We start from the raw sequence: 13,803 nt of genomic DNA, 5'->3' as shown, positions 1-13,803 counted from the left end.
TTTTACATAGTGATATCTTTACTACACTCCCATGTTTGCTTGGGTAAGGCTGGACCTTCGCCCGTATATGTACTTCCCAATTTTGAAGAGATCCCTACTGTAGTAGTTACACTTTTGGAGCTATGGTGCTGCTTATAATTAGGACACACTACTGCTAGCGGCCGGAGCAGTGGGTGCCTATTTTTTACAAGTGAGTGGCTCTATAGAAGAATTTTAGTTCTAGCTACATGTTGCCAATATTATATGTTTAACTGCTATGCAACCAAAGCAAATGCATATGATTCACACATTCACACATTCCATGCTTGATAAGCTGACAGCTACTGAGGTCCCCTACTTATTTAATCATACTTGCCTTGTCCCGCTAAGTGCTAGCGATATCCCTCTACTATGGGTAGTCTCCTCTACCTTATTTCGGTACATACCCTTGTTATACAGTTCACTCCAGCCCATATTAAGTGTCTACAGGATCCTATTATATGCAGAGTTATACATCTCTATTAATATTTGCTTTTACCAAATATTTTAATAATGTGAAGTTTATTTTATCACACCTACCATACTTCAATTTTAGTTCTAGCTACATGTTGCCAATATTATATGTTTAACTGCTATGCAACCAAAGCAAATGCATATGATTCACACATTCACACATTCCATGCTTGATAAGCTGACAGCTACTGAGGTCCCCTACTTATTTAATCATACTTGCCTTGTCCCGCTAAGTGCTAGCGATATCCCTCTACTATGGGTAGTCTCCTCTACCTTATTTCGGTACATACCCTTGTTATACAGTTCACTCCAGCCCATATTAAGGCCTAGATTTAGAGTTCGGCGGTAAAAGGGCTGTTAACGCTCCGCGGGTTTTTTTCTGGCCGCACCATAAATTTAACTCTGGTATCGAGAGTTCAAACAAATGCTGCGTTAGGCTCCAAAAAAGGAGCGTAGAGCATATTTACCGCAAATGCAACTCTCGATACCAGAGTTGCTTACGGACGCGGCCGGCCTCAAAAACGTGCTCGTGCACGATTCTCCCATAGGAAACAATGGGGCTGTTTGAGCTGAAAAAAAACCTAACACCTGCAAAAAAGCAGCGTTCAGCTCCTAACGCAGCCCCATTGTTTCCTATGGGGAAACACTTCCTACGTCTGCACCTAACACTCTAACATGTACCCCGAGTCTAAACACCCCTAACCTTACACTTATTAACCCCTAATCTGCCGCCCCCGCTATCGCTGACCCCTGCATTACACTTTTAACCCCTAATCTGCCGCTCCGTAAACCGCCGCCACCTACGTTATCCCTATGTACCCCTAATCTGCTGCCCTAACATCGCCGACCCCTATGTTATATTTATTAACCCCTAATCTGCCCCCCACAACGTCGCCGACACCTACCTACACTTATTAACCCCTAATCTGCCGAGCGGACCTGAGCGCTACTATAATAAATGTATTAACCCCTAATCCGCCTCACTAACCCTATCATAAATAGTATTAACCCCTAATCTGCCCTCCCTAACATCGCCGACACCTACCTTCAATTATTAACCCCTAATCTGCCGACCGGAGCTCACCGCTATTCTAATAAATGTATTAACCCCTAAAGCTAAGTCTAACCCATAGATTAGGGGTATGTGGGTGGTGGGTTGTAATGTTGGGGGGGGGGGTATTGTATGTTTTTTTTTACAGGCAAAAGAGCTGAAATTCTTGGGGCATGCCCCGCAAAGGGCCCTGTTCAGGGCTGGTAAGGTAAAAGAGCTTGTAATTTTTGTATTTTAGAATAGGGTAGGGAATTTTTTATTTTGGGGGTCTTTGTTATTTTATTAGGGGGCTTAGAGTAGGTGTAATTAGTTTAAAATTGTTGTAATATTTTTCTTATGTTTGTAAATATTTTTTTATTTTCTGTAACTTAGTTCTTTTTTATTTTTTGTACTTTAGATAGTTTATTTAATTGTATTTATTTGTAGCAATTGTGTTGTTTAATTAATTTATTGATAGTGTAGTGTTAGGTTAATTGTAGGTAATTGTAGGTAGTTTATTTAATTATTTTATTGATAGGGTAGTGTTAGGTTTAATTATATCTTAGGTTAGGACTTATTTTACAGGTAAATTTGTAATTATTTTAACTAGGTAACTATTAAATAGTTCTTAACTATTTAATAGCTATTGTACCTGGTTAAAATAATTACAAAGTTGCCTGTAAAATAAATATTAATCCTAAAATAGCTATAATATAAATGTAATTTATATTGTAGCTATATTAGGATTTATTTTACAGGTAAGTATTTAGCTTTAAATAGGAATCATTTATTTAATAAGAGTTAATTTATTTCGTTAGATAAAAATTATATTTAACTTAGGGGGGTGTTAGTGTTAGGGTTAGACTTAGCTTTAGGGGTTAATACATTTATTAGAATAGCGGTGAGCTCCGGTCGGCAGATTAGGGGTTAATAATTGAAGGTAGGTGTCGGCGATGTTAGGGAGGGCAGATTAGGGGTTAATACTATTTATGATAGGGTTAGTGAGGCGGATTAGGGGTTAATACATTTATTATAGTAGCGCTCAGGTCCGCTCGGCAGATTAGGGGTTAATAAGTGTAGGTAGGTGTCGGCGACGTTGTGGGGGGCAGATTAGGGGTTAATAAATATAACATAGGGGTCGGCGATGTTAGGGGCAGCAGATTAGGGGTACATAGGGATAACGTAGGTGGCGGCGATTTGCGGTCGGAAGATTAGGGGTTAATTATTTTAAGTAGCTTGCGGCGACGTTGTGGGGGGCAAGTTAGTGGTTAATAAATATAATATAGGGGTCGGCGGGGTTAGGGGCAGCAGATTAGGGGTACATAAGTATAACGTAGGTGGCGGTCGGCAGATTAGGGGTTAAAAATTTTAATCGAGTGGCGGCGATGTGGGGGGACCTCGGTTTAGGGGTACATAGGTAGTTTATGGGTGTTAGTGTACTTTAGGGTACAGTAGTTAAGAGCTTTAGAAACCGGCGTTAGCCAGAAAGCTCTTAACTCCTGCTTTTTTCAGGCGGCTGGAATCTTGTCGTTAGAGCTCTAACGCTCACTGCAGAAACGACTCTAAATACCAGCGTTAGAAAGATCCCATTGAAAAGATAGGCTACGCAAATGGCGTAGGGGGATCTGCGGTATGGAAAAGTCGCGGCTGAAAAGTGAGCGTTAGACCCTTTAATCACTGACTCCAAATACCAGCGGGCGCCCAAAACCAGCGTTAGGAGCCTCTAACGCTGGTTTTGACGGCTACCGCCGAACTCTAAATCTAGGCCAGAGTGTCTACAGGATCCTATTATATGCAGAGTTATACATCTCTATTAATATTTGCTTTTACCAAATATTTTAATAATGTGAAGTTTATTTTATCACACCTACCATACTTCAATGTCCACCTCCCCCCCAAACCACCACCCCCCCCCCAATTAATATGTCTCCTAGTCCTAGGAGGACTAAATATGCGAACCGCAATGTCTGTGACCAAGACAGCATGTTGTCTATACAGGGAGTGCAGAATTATTAGGCAAATTAGTATTTTGACCACATCATCCTCTTTATGCATGTTGTCTTACTCCAAGCTGTATAGGCTCGAAAGCCTACTACCAATTAAGCATATTAGGTGATGTGCATCTCTGTAATGAGAAGGGGTGTGGTCTAATGACATCAACACCCTATATCAGGTGTGCATAATTATTAGGCAACTTCCTTTCCTTTGGCAAAATGGGTCAAAAGAAGGACTTGACAGGCTCAGAAAAGTCAAATATAGTGAGATATCTTGCAGAGGGATGCAGCACTCTTAAAATTGCAAAGCTTCTGAAGCGTGATCATCGAACAATCAAGCGTTTCATTTAAAATAGTCAACAGGGTCGCAAGAAGCGTCGCAAGAAGCGTGTGGAAAAACCAAGGAGCAAAATAACTGCCCATGAACTGAGAAAAGTCAAGCGTGCAGCTGCCAAGATGCCACTTGCCACCAGTTTGGCCATATTTCAGAGCTGCAACATCACTGGAGTGCCCAAAAGCACAAGGTGTGCAATACTCAGAGACATGGCCAAGGTAAGAAAGGCTGAAAGACGACCACCACTGAACAAGACACACAAGCTGAAACGTCAAGACTGGGCCAAGAAATATCTCAAGACTGATCTAAGGTTTTATGGACTGATGAAATGAGAGTGAGTCTTGATGGGCCAGATGGATGGGCCCGTGGCTGGATTTGTAAAGGGCAGAGAGCTCCAGTCCGACTCAGACGCCAGCAAGGTGGAGGTGGAGTACTGGTTTGGGCTGGTATCATCAAAGATGAGCTTGTGGGGCCTTTTTGGGTTGAGGATGGAGTCAAGCTCAACTCCCAGTCCTACTGCCAGTTTCTGGAAGACACCTTCTTCAAGCAGTGGTACAAGAAGAAGTCTGCATCCTTCAAGAAAAACATGATTTTCATGCAGGACAATGCTCCATCACACGCGTCCAAGTACTCCTCAGCGTGGCTGGCAAGAAAGGGTATAAAAGAAGAAAATCTAATGACATGGCCTCCTTGTTCACCTGATCTGAACCCCATTGAGAACCTGTGGTCCATCATCAAATGTGAGATTTACAAGGAGGGAAAACAGTACACCTCTCTGAACAGTGTCTGGGAGGCTGTGGTTGCTGCTGCACGCAATGTTGATGGTGAACAGATCAAAACACTGACAGAATCCATGGATGGCAGGCTTTTGAGTGTCCTTGCAAAGAAAGGTGGCTATATTGGTTACTGATTTGTTTTTGTTTTGTTTTTGAATGTCAGAAATGTATATTTGTGAATGTTGAGATGTTATATTGGTTTCACTGGTAAAAATAAATAATTGAAATGGGTATATATTTGTTTTTTGTTAAGTTGCCTAATAATTATGCACAGTAATAGTCACCTGCACACACAGATATCCCCCTAAAATAGCTATAACTAAAAACAAACTAAAAACTACTTCCAAAACTATTCAGCTTTGATATTAATGAGTTTTTTGGGTTCATTGAGAACATGGTTGTTGTTCAATAATAAAATTAATCCTCAAAAATACAACTTGCCTAATAATTCTGTACTCCCTGTATATTATAAGACAAGAGCCTTTATCTTAATTTCATTCCATTTTATAGGTCTTTCTTTGAGGTATAATCTTATTATAACGCAGATTGGTATTCAGCAATAGCATACGCTATGGTCACCCTATTGGTATATGAGGTTCTTCTAATTCATTACCACTACTGTCTGAAACTGGTTATAGATCATTACTCTCAGCAATGATGGCAAACTTGTCCATGTTCAGATATCGGCCACAAACATACACATACTAATGATCTATTAAAAGTGCACAAAATCCTCTTCCCCCATAGTATAAATACTACTTTGGTTTAACAATAATAGAGTTATCTCTCCAATTGTACAATACATTTATGATATCAGATGTTCATTTACTTTTAATACATATAGGCCCAAAAATGTCCTTTTTAGACATTAATATTCCTCTCCCTGGTTTTATGAGTGATTGTAGATCCAAGAGTGGCCTCTTGTGTTTCTTTCGAGGAATTTAATGCAGAAAACGTAAAACTGAGGTTTAAGACGCACATCTTTTCCATTTTGTTTTCCACTGTGAAACCTATAATCGTGTTAAAGGCCATTGTTAGTCAGAAGCTTATGTCATTTCTGTTTTGTTTTTGGCTTTTAAAGTTTGATGTATAATTTGTATAACCTCAATAAAAATTATAAAAAAAAAAAATTAGAAAAAGTGTGTTTTTTCAATTTTTTCCTCATATTGTATAATTGTTTTAAAGTTAATTATAAGATATGATGAAAATAATGGTATCTTTAGAAAGTCCATTTAATGGCGAGAAAAACGGTATATAATATGTGTGGGTACAGTAAATGAGTAAGAGGAAAATTACAGCTAAACACAAACACCTCAAAAATGTAAAAATAGCCTTGGTCCCAAACGGACAGAAAATGGAAAAGTGCTGTGGTCATTAAGGGGTTAAAGGGACATAAAACCCCAATTTTTTTTCTTTCATGATTCCGATAGAGCATACAATTTTGAACAACTTTCCAATGTACTTCTATTGTCAAATATTCTTCGTTTACTTGCTATCCTTTGTTGAAAAGCAGGGATGTAATCTCAGTAGTGTGCACGATTTCGCAGCACTATATAATGTTATACATTAGCAAGAGCACTAGATGGCAGCACTATTTCCTGTCATGTAGTGCTTCAGGCATGTGCACGCTACCTATCTAAACATCCTTCAACAAATAATAAACATAAAAATGAAGCAAATTTGATAATAGAAGTAAATTGGAAAAAAAAATAAAAATTGTATTCTCTATCTGAATAATGAAAGAAACATTTTGGTTTTCCTGTCCCTTTAAAGCTATTAATAATTACAGGCCAATAGCATTAGTTAAGAGAGGGGAATTCTATAACAGAAGTAATTGTTACTGTTTGTAAATGTAATTTCTAAGGAAATGATTAATAGGTGAATACAGAAGTTTTAACAAAACGGTTGCTAATGAAACATGCTTGTTATAGTCTTGGGACCAATTGAAAACTCTATTATAAATGACAAATTCTGATTGTTAATATAACTTTTTTATCATTAAAGTGATGTTAAACTTTACATGTTTTAAAATCAGGTCTGGAATAAGTGATATTTAAGATTGACTTTAATTGATCACTTCTAATAAAGATGCGCTGTAACTTACTTTTTAATTTCGCTGTGCCATTCTATACCCCACGCTACGGCCGCCCACTTCAAAACAATTTTTTTTAGTGAGCTAATAGTTTTGACTTCTCTCTAATTGTCGCTCTAGCTGTGTGAGTGCCGTATGGCAAACAGTCAAAACCACTAATTGCATCTTCTGCACACCACACTTCTGAAATTCCAGGCAGTGAAAGGGTTAATCATTTAGCTTGTAAGGTTAATATTTGCTCTAGTGTAGGAATTAACCTCCCACCTGACACCTCCCACCCCCTGATCCCTACCTGATCCTTCCCAAACACTTCTTCCCCCCACTGGTACCCACTATTTTATGTACTGGCAGACAGTCTGCCAGTATGCATTTTAGGGCTTTTATTATTACTGTACTTTAATATGGGTTCATCTATAAAGGAACTTATATGTATTCAAAGCTCTATTATCTTAGCTAGATTTTTTTTTACCCAATTAATTCCTTGCATATTTTAAGTTTTAAAACATGTTATAAAAATGGAAACTTGGATAAAGGGGTTATTTAGGTTATGAACAATAATTTGTTACCAAAGACTAATACAGATATATATAGAAGGACAAAGATAGGAAGTTTGAGGTTTTTTTTTTTAAAGGGTTAATCTTTCTAAAGTCTAAATGTGTGATTATGTAGTTAACCTATCAGGAAGTTGTGATGCCTTTAAATAGGTGTAGGTGGATATCATGACTTAGGCTTCTGATGACGGCGTAAGACAAAAATGCGTCAAGCCCTTTGTCTTACACTTGCAAGTGTGTTTTTATCCTGTGTCCATGCTGTAAATGCTATAAATAAAGTCTATTTTTGAATATTCCTGAAGCACCGCATATCAAAGTTTTTTCTATAAAGTCCCACTCCCCAACAAAACCACGTGTTTTTATATTTTTATAAAAATATTTGGGGGCTTGAGCCATTCCAAGACATGCCTTTAAAGACAAACAGGCGATGCTCTTTTAAATGATAGTTCTTGAAGGTTTAAATGATAGTTCTTGAAGGCTAGTAAAGGAGGCGAGATTGAGGGGTTTAAACAACCTCTCCCTCACCCAGCACCCTTTACTGCATTTTACTTCCTGGTCCGGCACCGCTATAATGTTAACATGCACGTTGTGGTGATATTATTGGCACTCCCATGTAGCTTTGGAAGTGCCACCCACTGCACTATCAATGACTGTGGCCTGTAGTGCAGGAGACCACCAACTACAGCATTGGATCAGCGATCTCCCTTCATGACAAGAAGGGGTCGTCATGCACTCACAGGAAGAGATTTACATAATGATCCATTCTTCTCATGCACATGGAACCGGTTAAAAAGGCACTGAGCAGCTTTTACATTAAATTAAAATTGTGCTTATCCCCTCTCCCTGGGAAGCCAAATTGCAGACTCTGTAACTTACAAATTATGCAAATCAAATACCAAGTTTAGGCCATTTGCAGCATTTTGAAACCCTTGGTTACATATTTTGCTTTTTTTGCCTGGCACAACTTACCCAAAAGTGGCCTATTTTTTTTTTTATTAAATAATTTTTTATTGAGATATTTGTCAGTTACAAATACAAGAAAGTGTCCAATGACAAACAAGAAAAGGAAGTGTAAGCGATGCACAAGATGCATAGAGATAAAGTGAGCCTGCAAATATAAGTAAACATTAATAAGACTATCCAGATTAGGATATAATATTGTACTTAAACAAATGCACAAGAATAGCAAATGTGAGCATAAAGTTAACATATGGCATAGTGAAATTAATCAATTATGACTTTATAGGACTGTTCATATTGACAGACTGAAGTACATCCAAATTAGTTTCACTGCTTAAGTGGAAATCTCTCTAAACAACACTTCAATAGTAACAAAGCTGGACCTATTATGATATCTCTCTTTTTTTTATTTATGTGTGATAAGTGTATGTGGTAACTACTGCACTGGCCACTTTTGGGCCAACTGATTAACAAAAACCATGACTACTGGTAGTTACATAGGGACCACTCTTGGGCCACATATCATAAGTTATAAGATAAACATAAACTAAGCTATATATTGTGGTTGCTTAAATGGAAACAACAGATAGGAAATAACAGCAATAAAAAAAATAGCAACTGAGCAGATGAAAATAGCTAGTAATGAATACCCCTACGGTATGTAAAATATATACATATTAGCTGGCATATAATGTAGTGACAAGTTTAATGCTGGATTTTCAAGCCAGTAACTAACTCGCCGGCTCAGGGAAGGGAAGTTGGACCCGTTAGACACTAATAAAGTGTACAACGTATAAGCACATAAATGAACAGAATTGCCTTCTGCAACAATGATGGTGGTAAGTTGTAAATAATATAAAGTTAATAACATTAACAAGGTTGGTAGGGGTATATTAGAAGCTCAAGGGTGTTTTATCTTGATCATGAGTTGCTGTTTGGCAACTTTCAATAAATGAAATGGTGGGCTGGCCAACATTACTGTAAGAGGGCAGTGACATAATTAATGAGTAAATATAATAAGCAAGAAGCATATAAAAAAAAACAGAAGTAAATTACCTGCCTTCCGATCTAGCTTCTAATATATGGCTATACATATAGTAAGATGAATTAAGGTCATTGTATGATGAGTCTGAGGATTTTTATAAGTACAGTGAGTGGGGAGCCTTCCTTCGTGTAAGTGCCTATGTTGGAAGTGAGAGTAGAATCACTTTGACTGTAACACACATGCATGTTGCATACACCCTTCTTTGCTATACAGTAATGTATAAGATCAAGTCTTGTAGTTGGAGGGCCCATCACAAAGACCATAGTAATTGTGTAACTGGCTGAGTAGAGACCAATATCACTAATTATAGAGGGAGTAGGCTAGATAATTCCCATATGGGTAAAGGTAGTCACAGGACAAGTGAAACATAGCAAACATATTGGGGGATTGGGTTGTACAGTAGGTAACACTAAAATATGACTGGAAAGCAGCCTGTAGGATTTCATATTATAAGTGAAATGAGACGTGGTCTAGGGTCTCTACATTGTAATCAACATATCAAGGCGTGAAATATAAGTTCAAAGGCAGTCCTGTGGAGCACATAACAAAGTCTCAGCAACAAGAAATCTCCCGTAAAAGCAATACAACTCACCATAACACGCACAATGAAAGGGACATGTGATGGACACATAAGCTACAAGGGCGCTAACAAGGGAGGCACAAAACAAGCTGGTCTCTGTTATAGTATACCCCAACAACACAATTAAAAAGTTCTATATTATATGCAGTATAACAAACATTCTAGTTCAAATGTATAGCTGCAGAACTTACAAGTTAATAGTTTCAAGAGACTCGCACAGTTTTCAAAAGTGATGTCCCACGCTAGAATGCACAGCTCAAGGTAATCAGCCTTGTAAGTTATATACAGAGTTATATACGGAGTGTGTATACCGTCTTTTTAACATGTCCCTTTAGAGTGTCACATAAAGAGTCGCCCAGCTACCGGCAAGCTATAATTGACTTAACCCACTTCAATTCTCAGTGGGGATTCAATCTTACCCAACAGGAGCTTTCTGATGTTCCGGATAGCTGTGAAGGAGCATAATGTGGCGACGGCTCTGTTGTCATCAGGTTGGGAGCAGGCAGCGAATGGGGCAGGGTAGGTTGTCCAGTATCACAGTGGGTATAATCACCGTTGGAGCTATCTCCCGAGCTGAGGCACAACCCACAGAATTCCCTCGCAGCTCGTCAGACATTGAAGCCACGCCTTGTTTCTGTGGAGCGCAATCTCTCTGCTCCGACGGATCGGCCACATTCCTCTTGGCTGGGGCACAGGTTGAGGGTGAATGCTTCTCCTTTTCTCCGGGGACCTCAAAGGTGCTGGTGTAGATTACCTAGGCGTGGTTGGATCTCACATTCGAATGAGAGAGAGTGTCATAAGAGTGATAAATCTTTTCCTCTACAGCCGAAGGTTCGTAGGTAATATCCTCTTTATACGTATCTCTTAGCACCATGTGAAGGGAAATATAGCCATTAAATATTTTCCTCTCAAGCTCTTGGAGTAAGACTTGCAGCTGTTGATGGAATTCCTCCATATTCTAAGCGAAGGCAGAAAGCTATACACATAGATAAATGCGTTGAGCTGTATGATTAATACTGCATTACCCGACAGACCGGGGGGGAAGGATGGTGAAAGCTGGAAGGTAGGACGCAAGTTGTAACTACGTCGCTCCGATTTAGGGCTCTGGTGTGAGCATTTTACCAGAAAAGTGTTGCCATCTAGTTGGGTGAAAACTGCTTAACATTTCTCCAAATTCAGGGATATGGATGCCAAGTATAGTTGATTATTAATGGGTTATTTGTCTTGCGCCAGGAGCCTCTAAAATGTGCGACTTGCCATGGACGCTGCTCGGACACGCCCCAAAAAGTGGCCTATTTTTATGTTCTCTGTTTCCCCTCTTGCTTTTTTTTTTTAATTCTTGGATGCTCATAAGTGATGCCGTTTTGTATGGAGAGCGGCTATTTTTTAACAAGAGGAATATTTCCAACTCTATGTAACTGTAATTTAATGCTTTGACTCATATCCAATGTTGTTTTTTTACTAAAAATATATTTTTCTGTCCTTATAATATTTTACAAGTAACAAACAAAAAGTATAATCATGAGAGTTATAAACTACAAAATGCATGAAGTACTTACCAAACATCTCAATGCATGTGTACAAAAGTTCATCCAGAGTAGCTGCTTTTTTAGGTGTGGTGGATCCCATTGTTACAGTCATCAAAGATTCATGGTTGTTGTCCAAAATACCATATTTCAGATAGTTGCTCTTAACACATGCAAGGTGTTTTATTCAAGCCTCACAAACACTGTTAAAAAAAAAAAGTCATATGTTTGAGAATGTGTGAAAAAGCAATATTCCTTGATGCTAGAAAAGGAAAATTGCAAAAGGCTAATGAAAGTGTTATTTTAACAATCTGTTAAAGAAAGTCACCTGATGGGTGCTGTGAAATATAGAAAAGATGCTAAAAAGACCTGCAAAATAATATGTTGTATAATAAAATGAAAATGACACCTATCTATCTATCTATCTATCTCTCACTATATATATATATATATATATATATATATATATATATATATATATATACACACACATATCTAACACAACTGTTTATATTGCACAGTAAAATTCAAATATGTTTACTCCAGAATTTTTATTGTTTAAAAAGATAGAAAATGTCTTTATTACCAATTCCCCAGTTTTGCATAACCATAACACTGTTATATTAATACACTTTTTACCTCTGTGATTACCTTGTATCTAAGCCTCTGCAGACTTTTGGCAGACTTGCATTTTAGCCAATCAGTGCTGACTCTTAAATAACTCCATGGGAGTGAGCACGATGTTTATCTATATGGCACATGAACTAGCAATGTCTTATTGTGAAAAACTGTCAGAATGCACTGAGGTAAGTGGCGGTTTTTAACAGTTTAGAAATCAGTTTGAGCCTACCCAGGTTTAGCTTTCAGCAAAGAATACCAAGAGGACAAAGCAAATTGATGATAAAAGTAAATTGGAAAGTTGTTTAAAATGTCATGCCATATATGAATCATGATAATTTTGAGTAGACTGTCCCTTTAAACATTATTTCTATTTTACAAAATACCATCACCAGGATTCTCTATATCGTAATATAACTGGCATCATGGTATTAATCTGTATATTATAAAAATCATATATGTTTGCATACTAATAGCAAGTCAGAGTATGCATTGCCCGTGTTTGGAAGGAGGAAATTAAATGCTTCACTCTTGTAATTCAGAAATTTCAATATTTCTATCAGTTGACATTTTTAAATATCTCAGAACCCTGGACTATGTAAGTGGAATCTTCTCAGAGACAAGAAGAATTTCTTTAAACTGTAACAGACCAGACCCTACAATGAGTAATGTTACACTTTTATATATTGCATTCTATTACATAACTACAAACACAGTACTTTTTTTTTCTTCCTTTACCGTTGCATACTTACCATACAAACAAGGGGGCCGATTTATCATGGCCCGAATGGGGCCAAATACCCCTGTTTCCGCACAAGCCTTCAGACTCACTGGAAACAGGAGTTAAGAAGCAGCGGTTTTAACTCGTCCGCCACCTCTGAGGCTGCGGACATCAATCCGCCTGATCGCATATGATCGGGTTAATTGACACCCCCTGCTAGCGGCCAATTGTCCGCGAATCTGCAGGGGGCGGCATTGCACAAGCAGTTCACTAGAACTACTTTTGACATGATCGCTACAGGGAATCATGTCCGCAGACAAATGATAAATCGCCCCGTAAGAAGCAGCAGTCTTAAGACCGCTGTTCCTTAACACGTCCGCTGTCTCATGTACGATCAGGTTGATTGACAACCCCTGCTAGTGGAAGATTGGCCGCGAATCTGCAGGGGGTGGCATTGCACAAGCAGTTCACCAGATGCTGTCGCATTCAGCGATGTCTGGCGGACATGATCCGCTACAGCGGAACATGTCTGCCAGACATTGATAAATCGGCCCCATGATGTGTTGGTTTATATATTTATTATATTTATATTTATTACTCTCTCTTTGATGTGGACATATTAACATTTAATGTGTATTACTTTTACTGTTGCTTTTGAATGAACAGATAACTGTGATATATTTTTAATATTGTTGTTTACTTTGTTTGAAAATTCAATAAAAAATATATTTTTTTAAATGTTTGCATTTAAAAAAAACCAAAAAACTAACGGCCAGATTACGAGTTTTGCAGTATGAGGGGTGCGGTGTTAACTTGCACGTTATTGGCACTGCTCACTTACCTACAGCGCTGGTATTACAGGTTTTCAGAAACCCGGCATTATTAGGCAGGAAGTGAGCGTAGAGCAAAATTGTGCTCCATACCGCACTCCAATACCAGCGCTGCTTAAGTCAGCGGTGAGCTGGTTGTACGTGCTCGTGCATGATTTCCCCATAGACATCAATGGGGAGAGCCGGCTGAGAAAAAGTCTAACACCTGCAATAAAGCAGCGTAAAGCTCAGTAACGCAGCCCCATTGATTCCTA

General features: G+C 38.4%; 1 protein-coding gene across 1 annotated transcript in view; it reads right to left on the bottom strand.

The window, feature by feature from the left end:
• Nucleotides 1-13,803, bottom strand: part of RASGRP3 (RAS guanyl releasing protein 3) — a 295,306-nt gene that overhangs the window by 106,123 nt on the left and 175,380 nt on the right. Inside the window, exon 2 of the mRNA XM_053711867.1 lies at nucleotides 11,414-11,583. Coding sequence (XP_053567842.1) covers nucleotides 11,414-11,495 — 82 coding nt within the window. The 5' untranslated portion in view covers nucleotides 11,496-11,583. The remainder of the gene's footprint in view (nucleotides 1-11,413; nucleotides 11,584-13,803) is intronic.

Source organism: Bombina bombina, chromosome 4 (assembly GCF_027579735.1).
Source record: "Bombina bombina isolate aBomBom1 chromosome 4, aBomBom1.pri, whole genome shotgun sequence".
Taxonomy (NCBI): Eukaryota; Metazoa; Chordata; class Amphibia; order Anura; family Bombinatoridae; genus Bombina; species Bombina bombina.
Note: the sequence above shows the minus strand (reverse complement) of the source record. Positions and strands in the feature narration are given on the sequence as shown.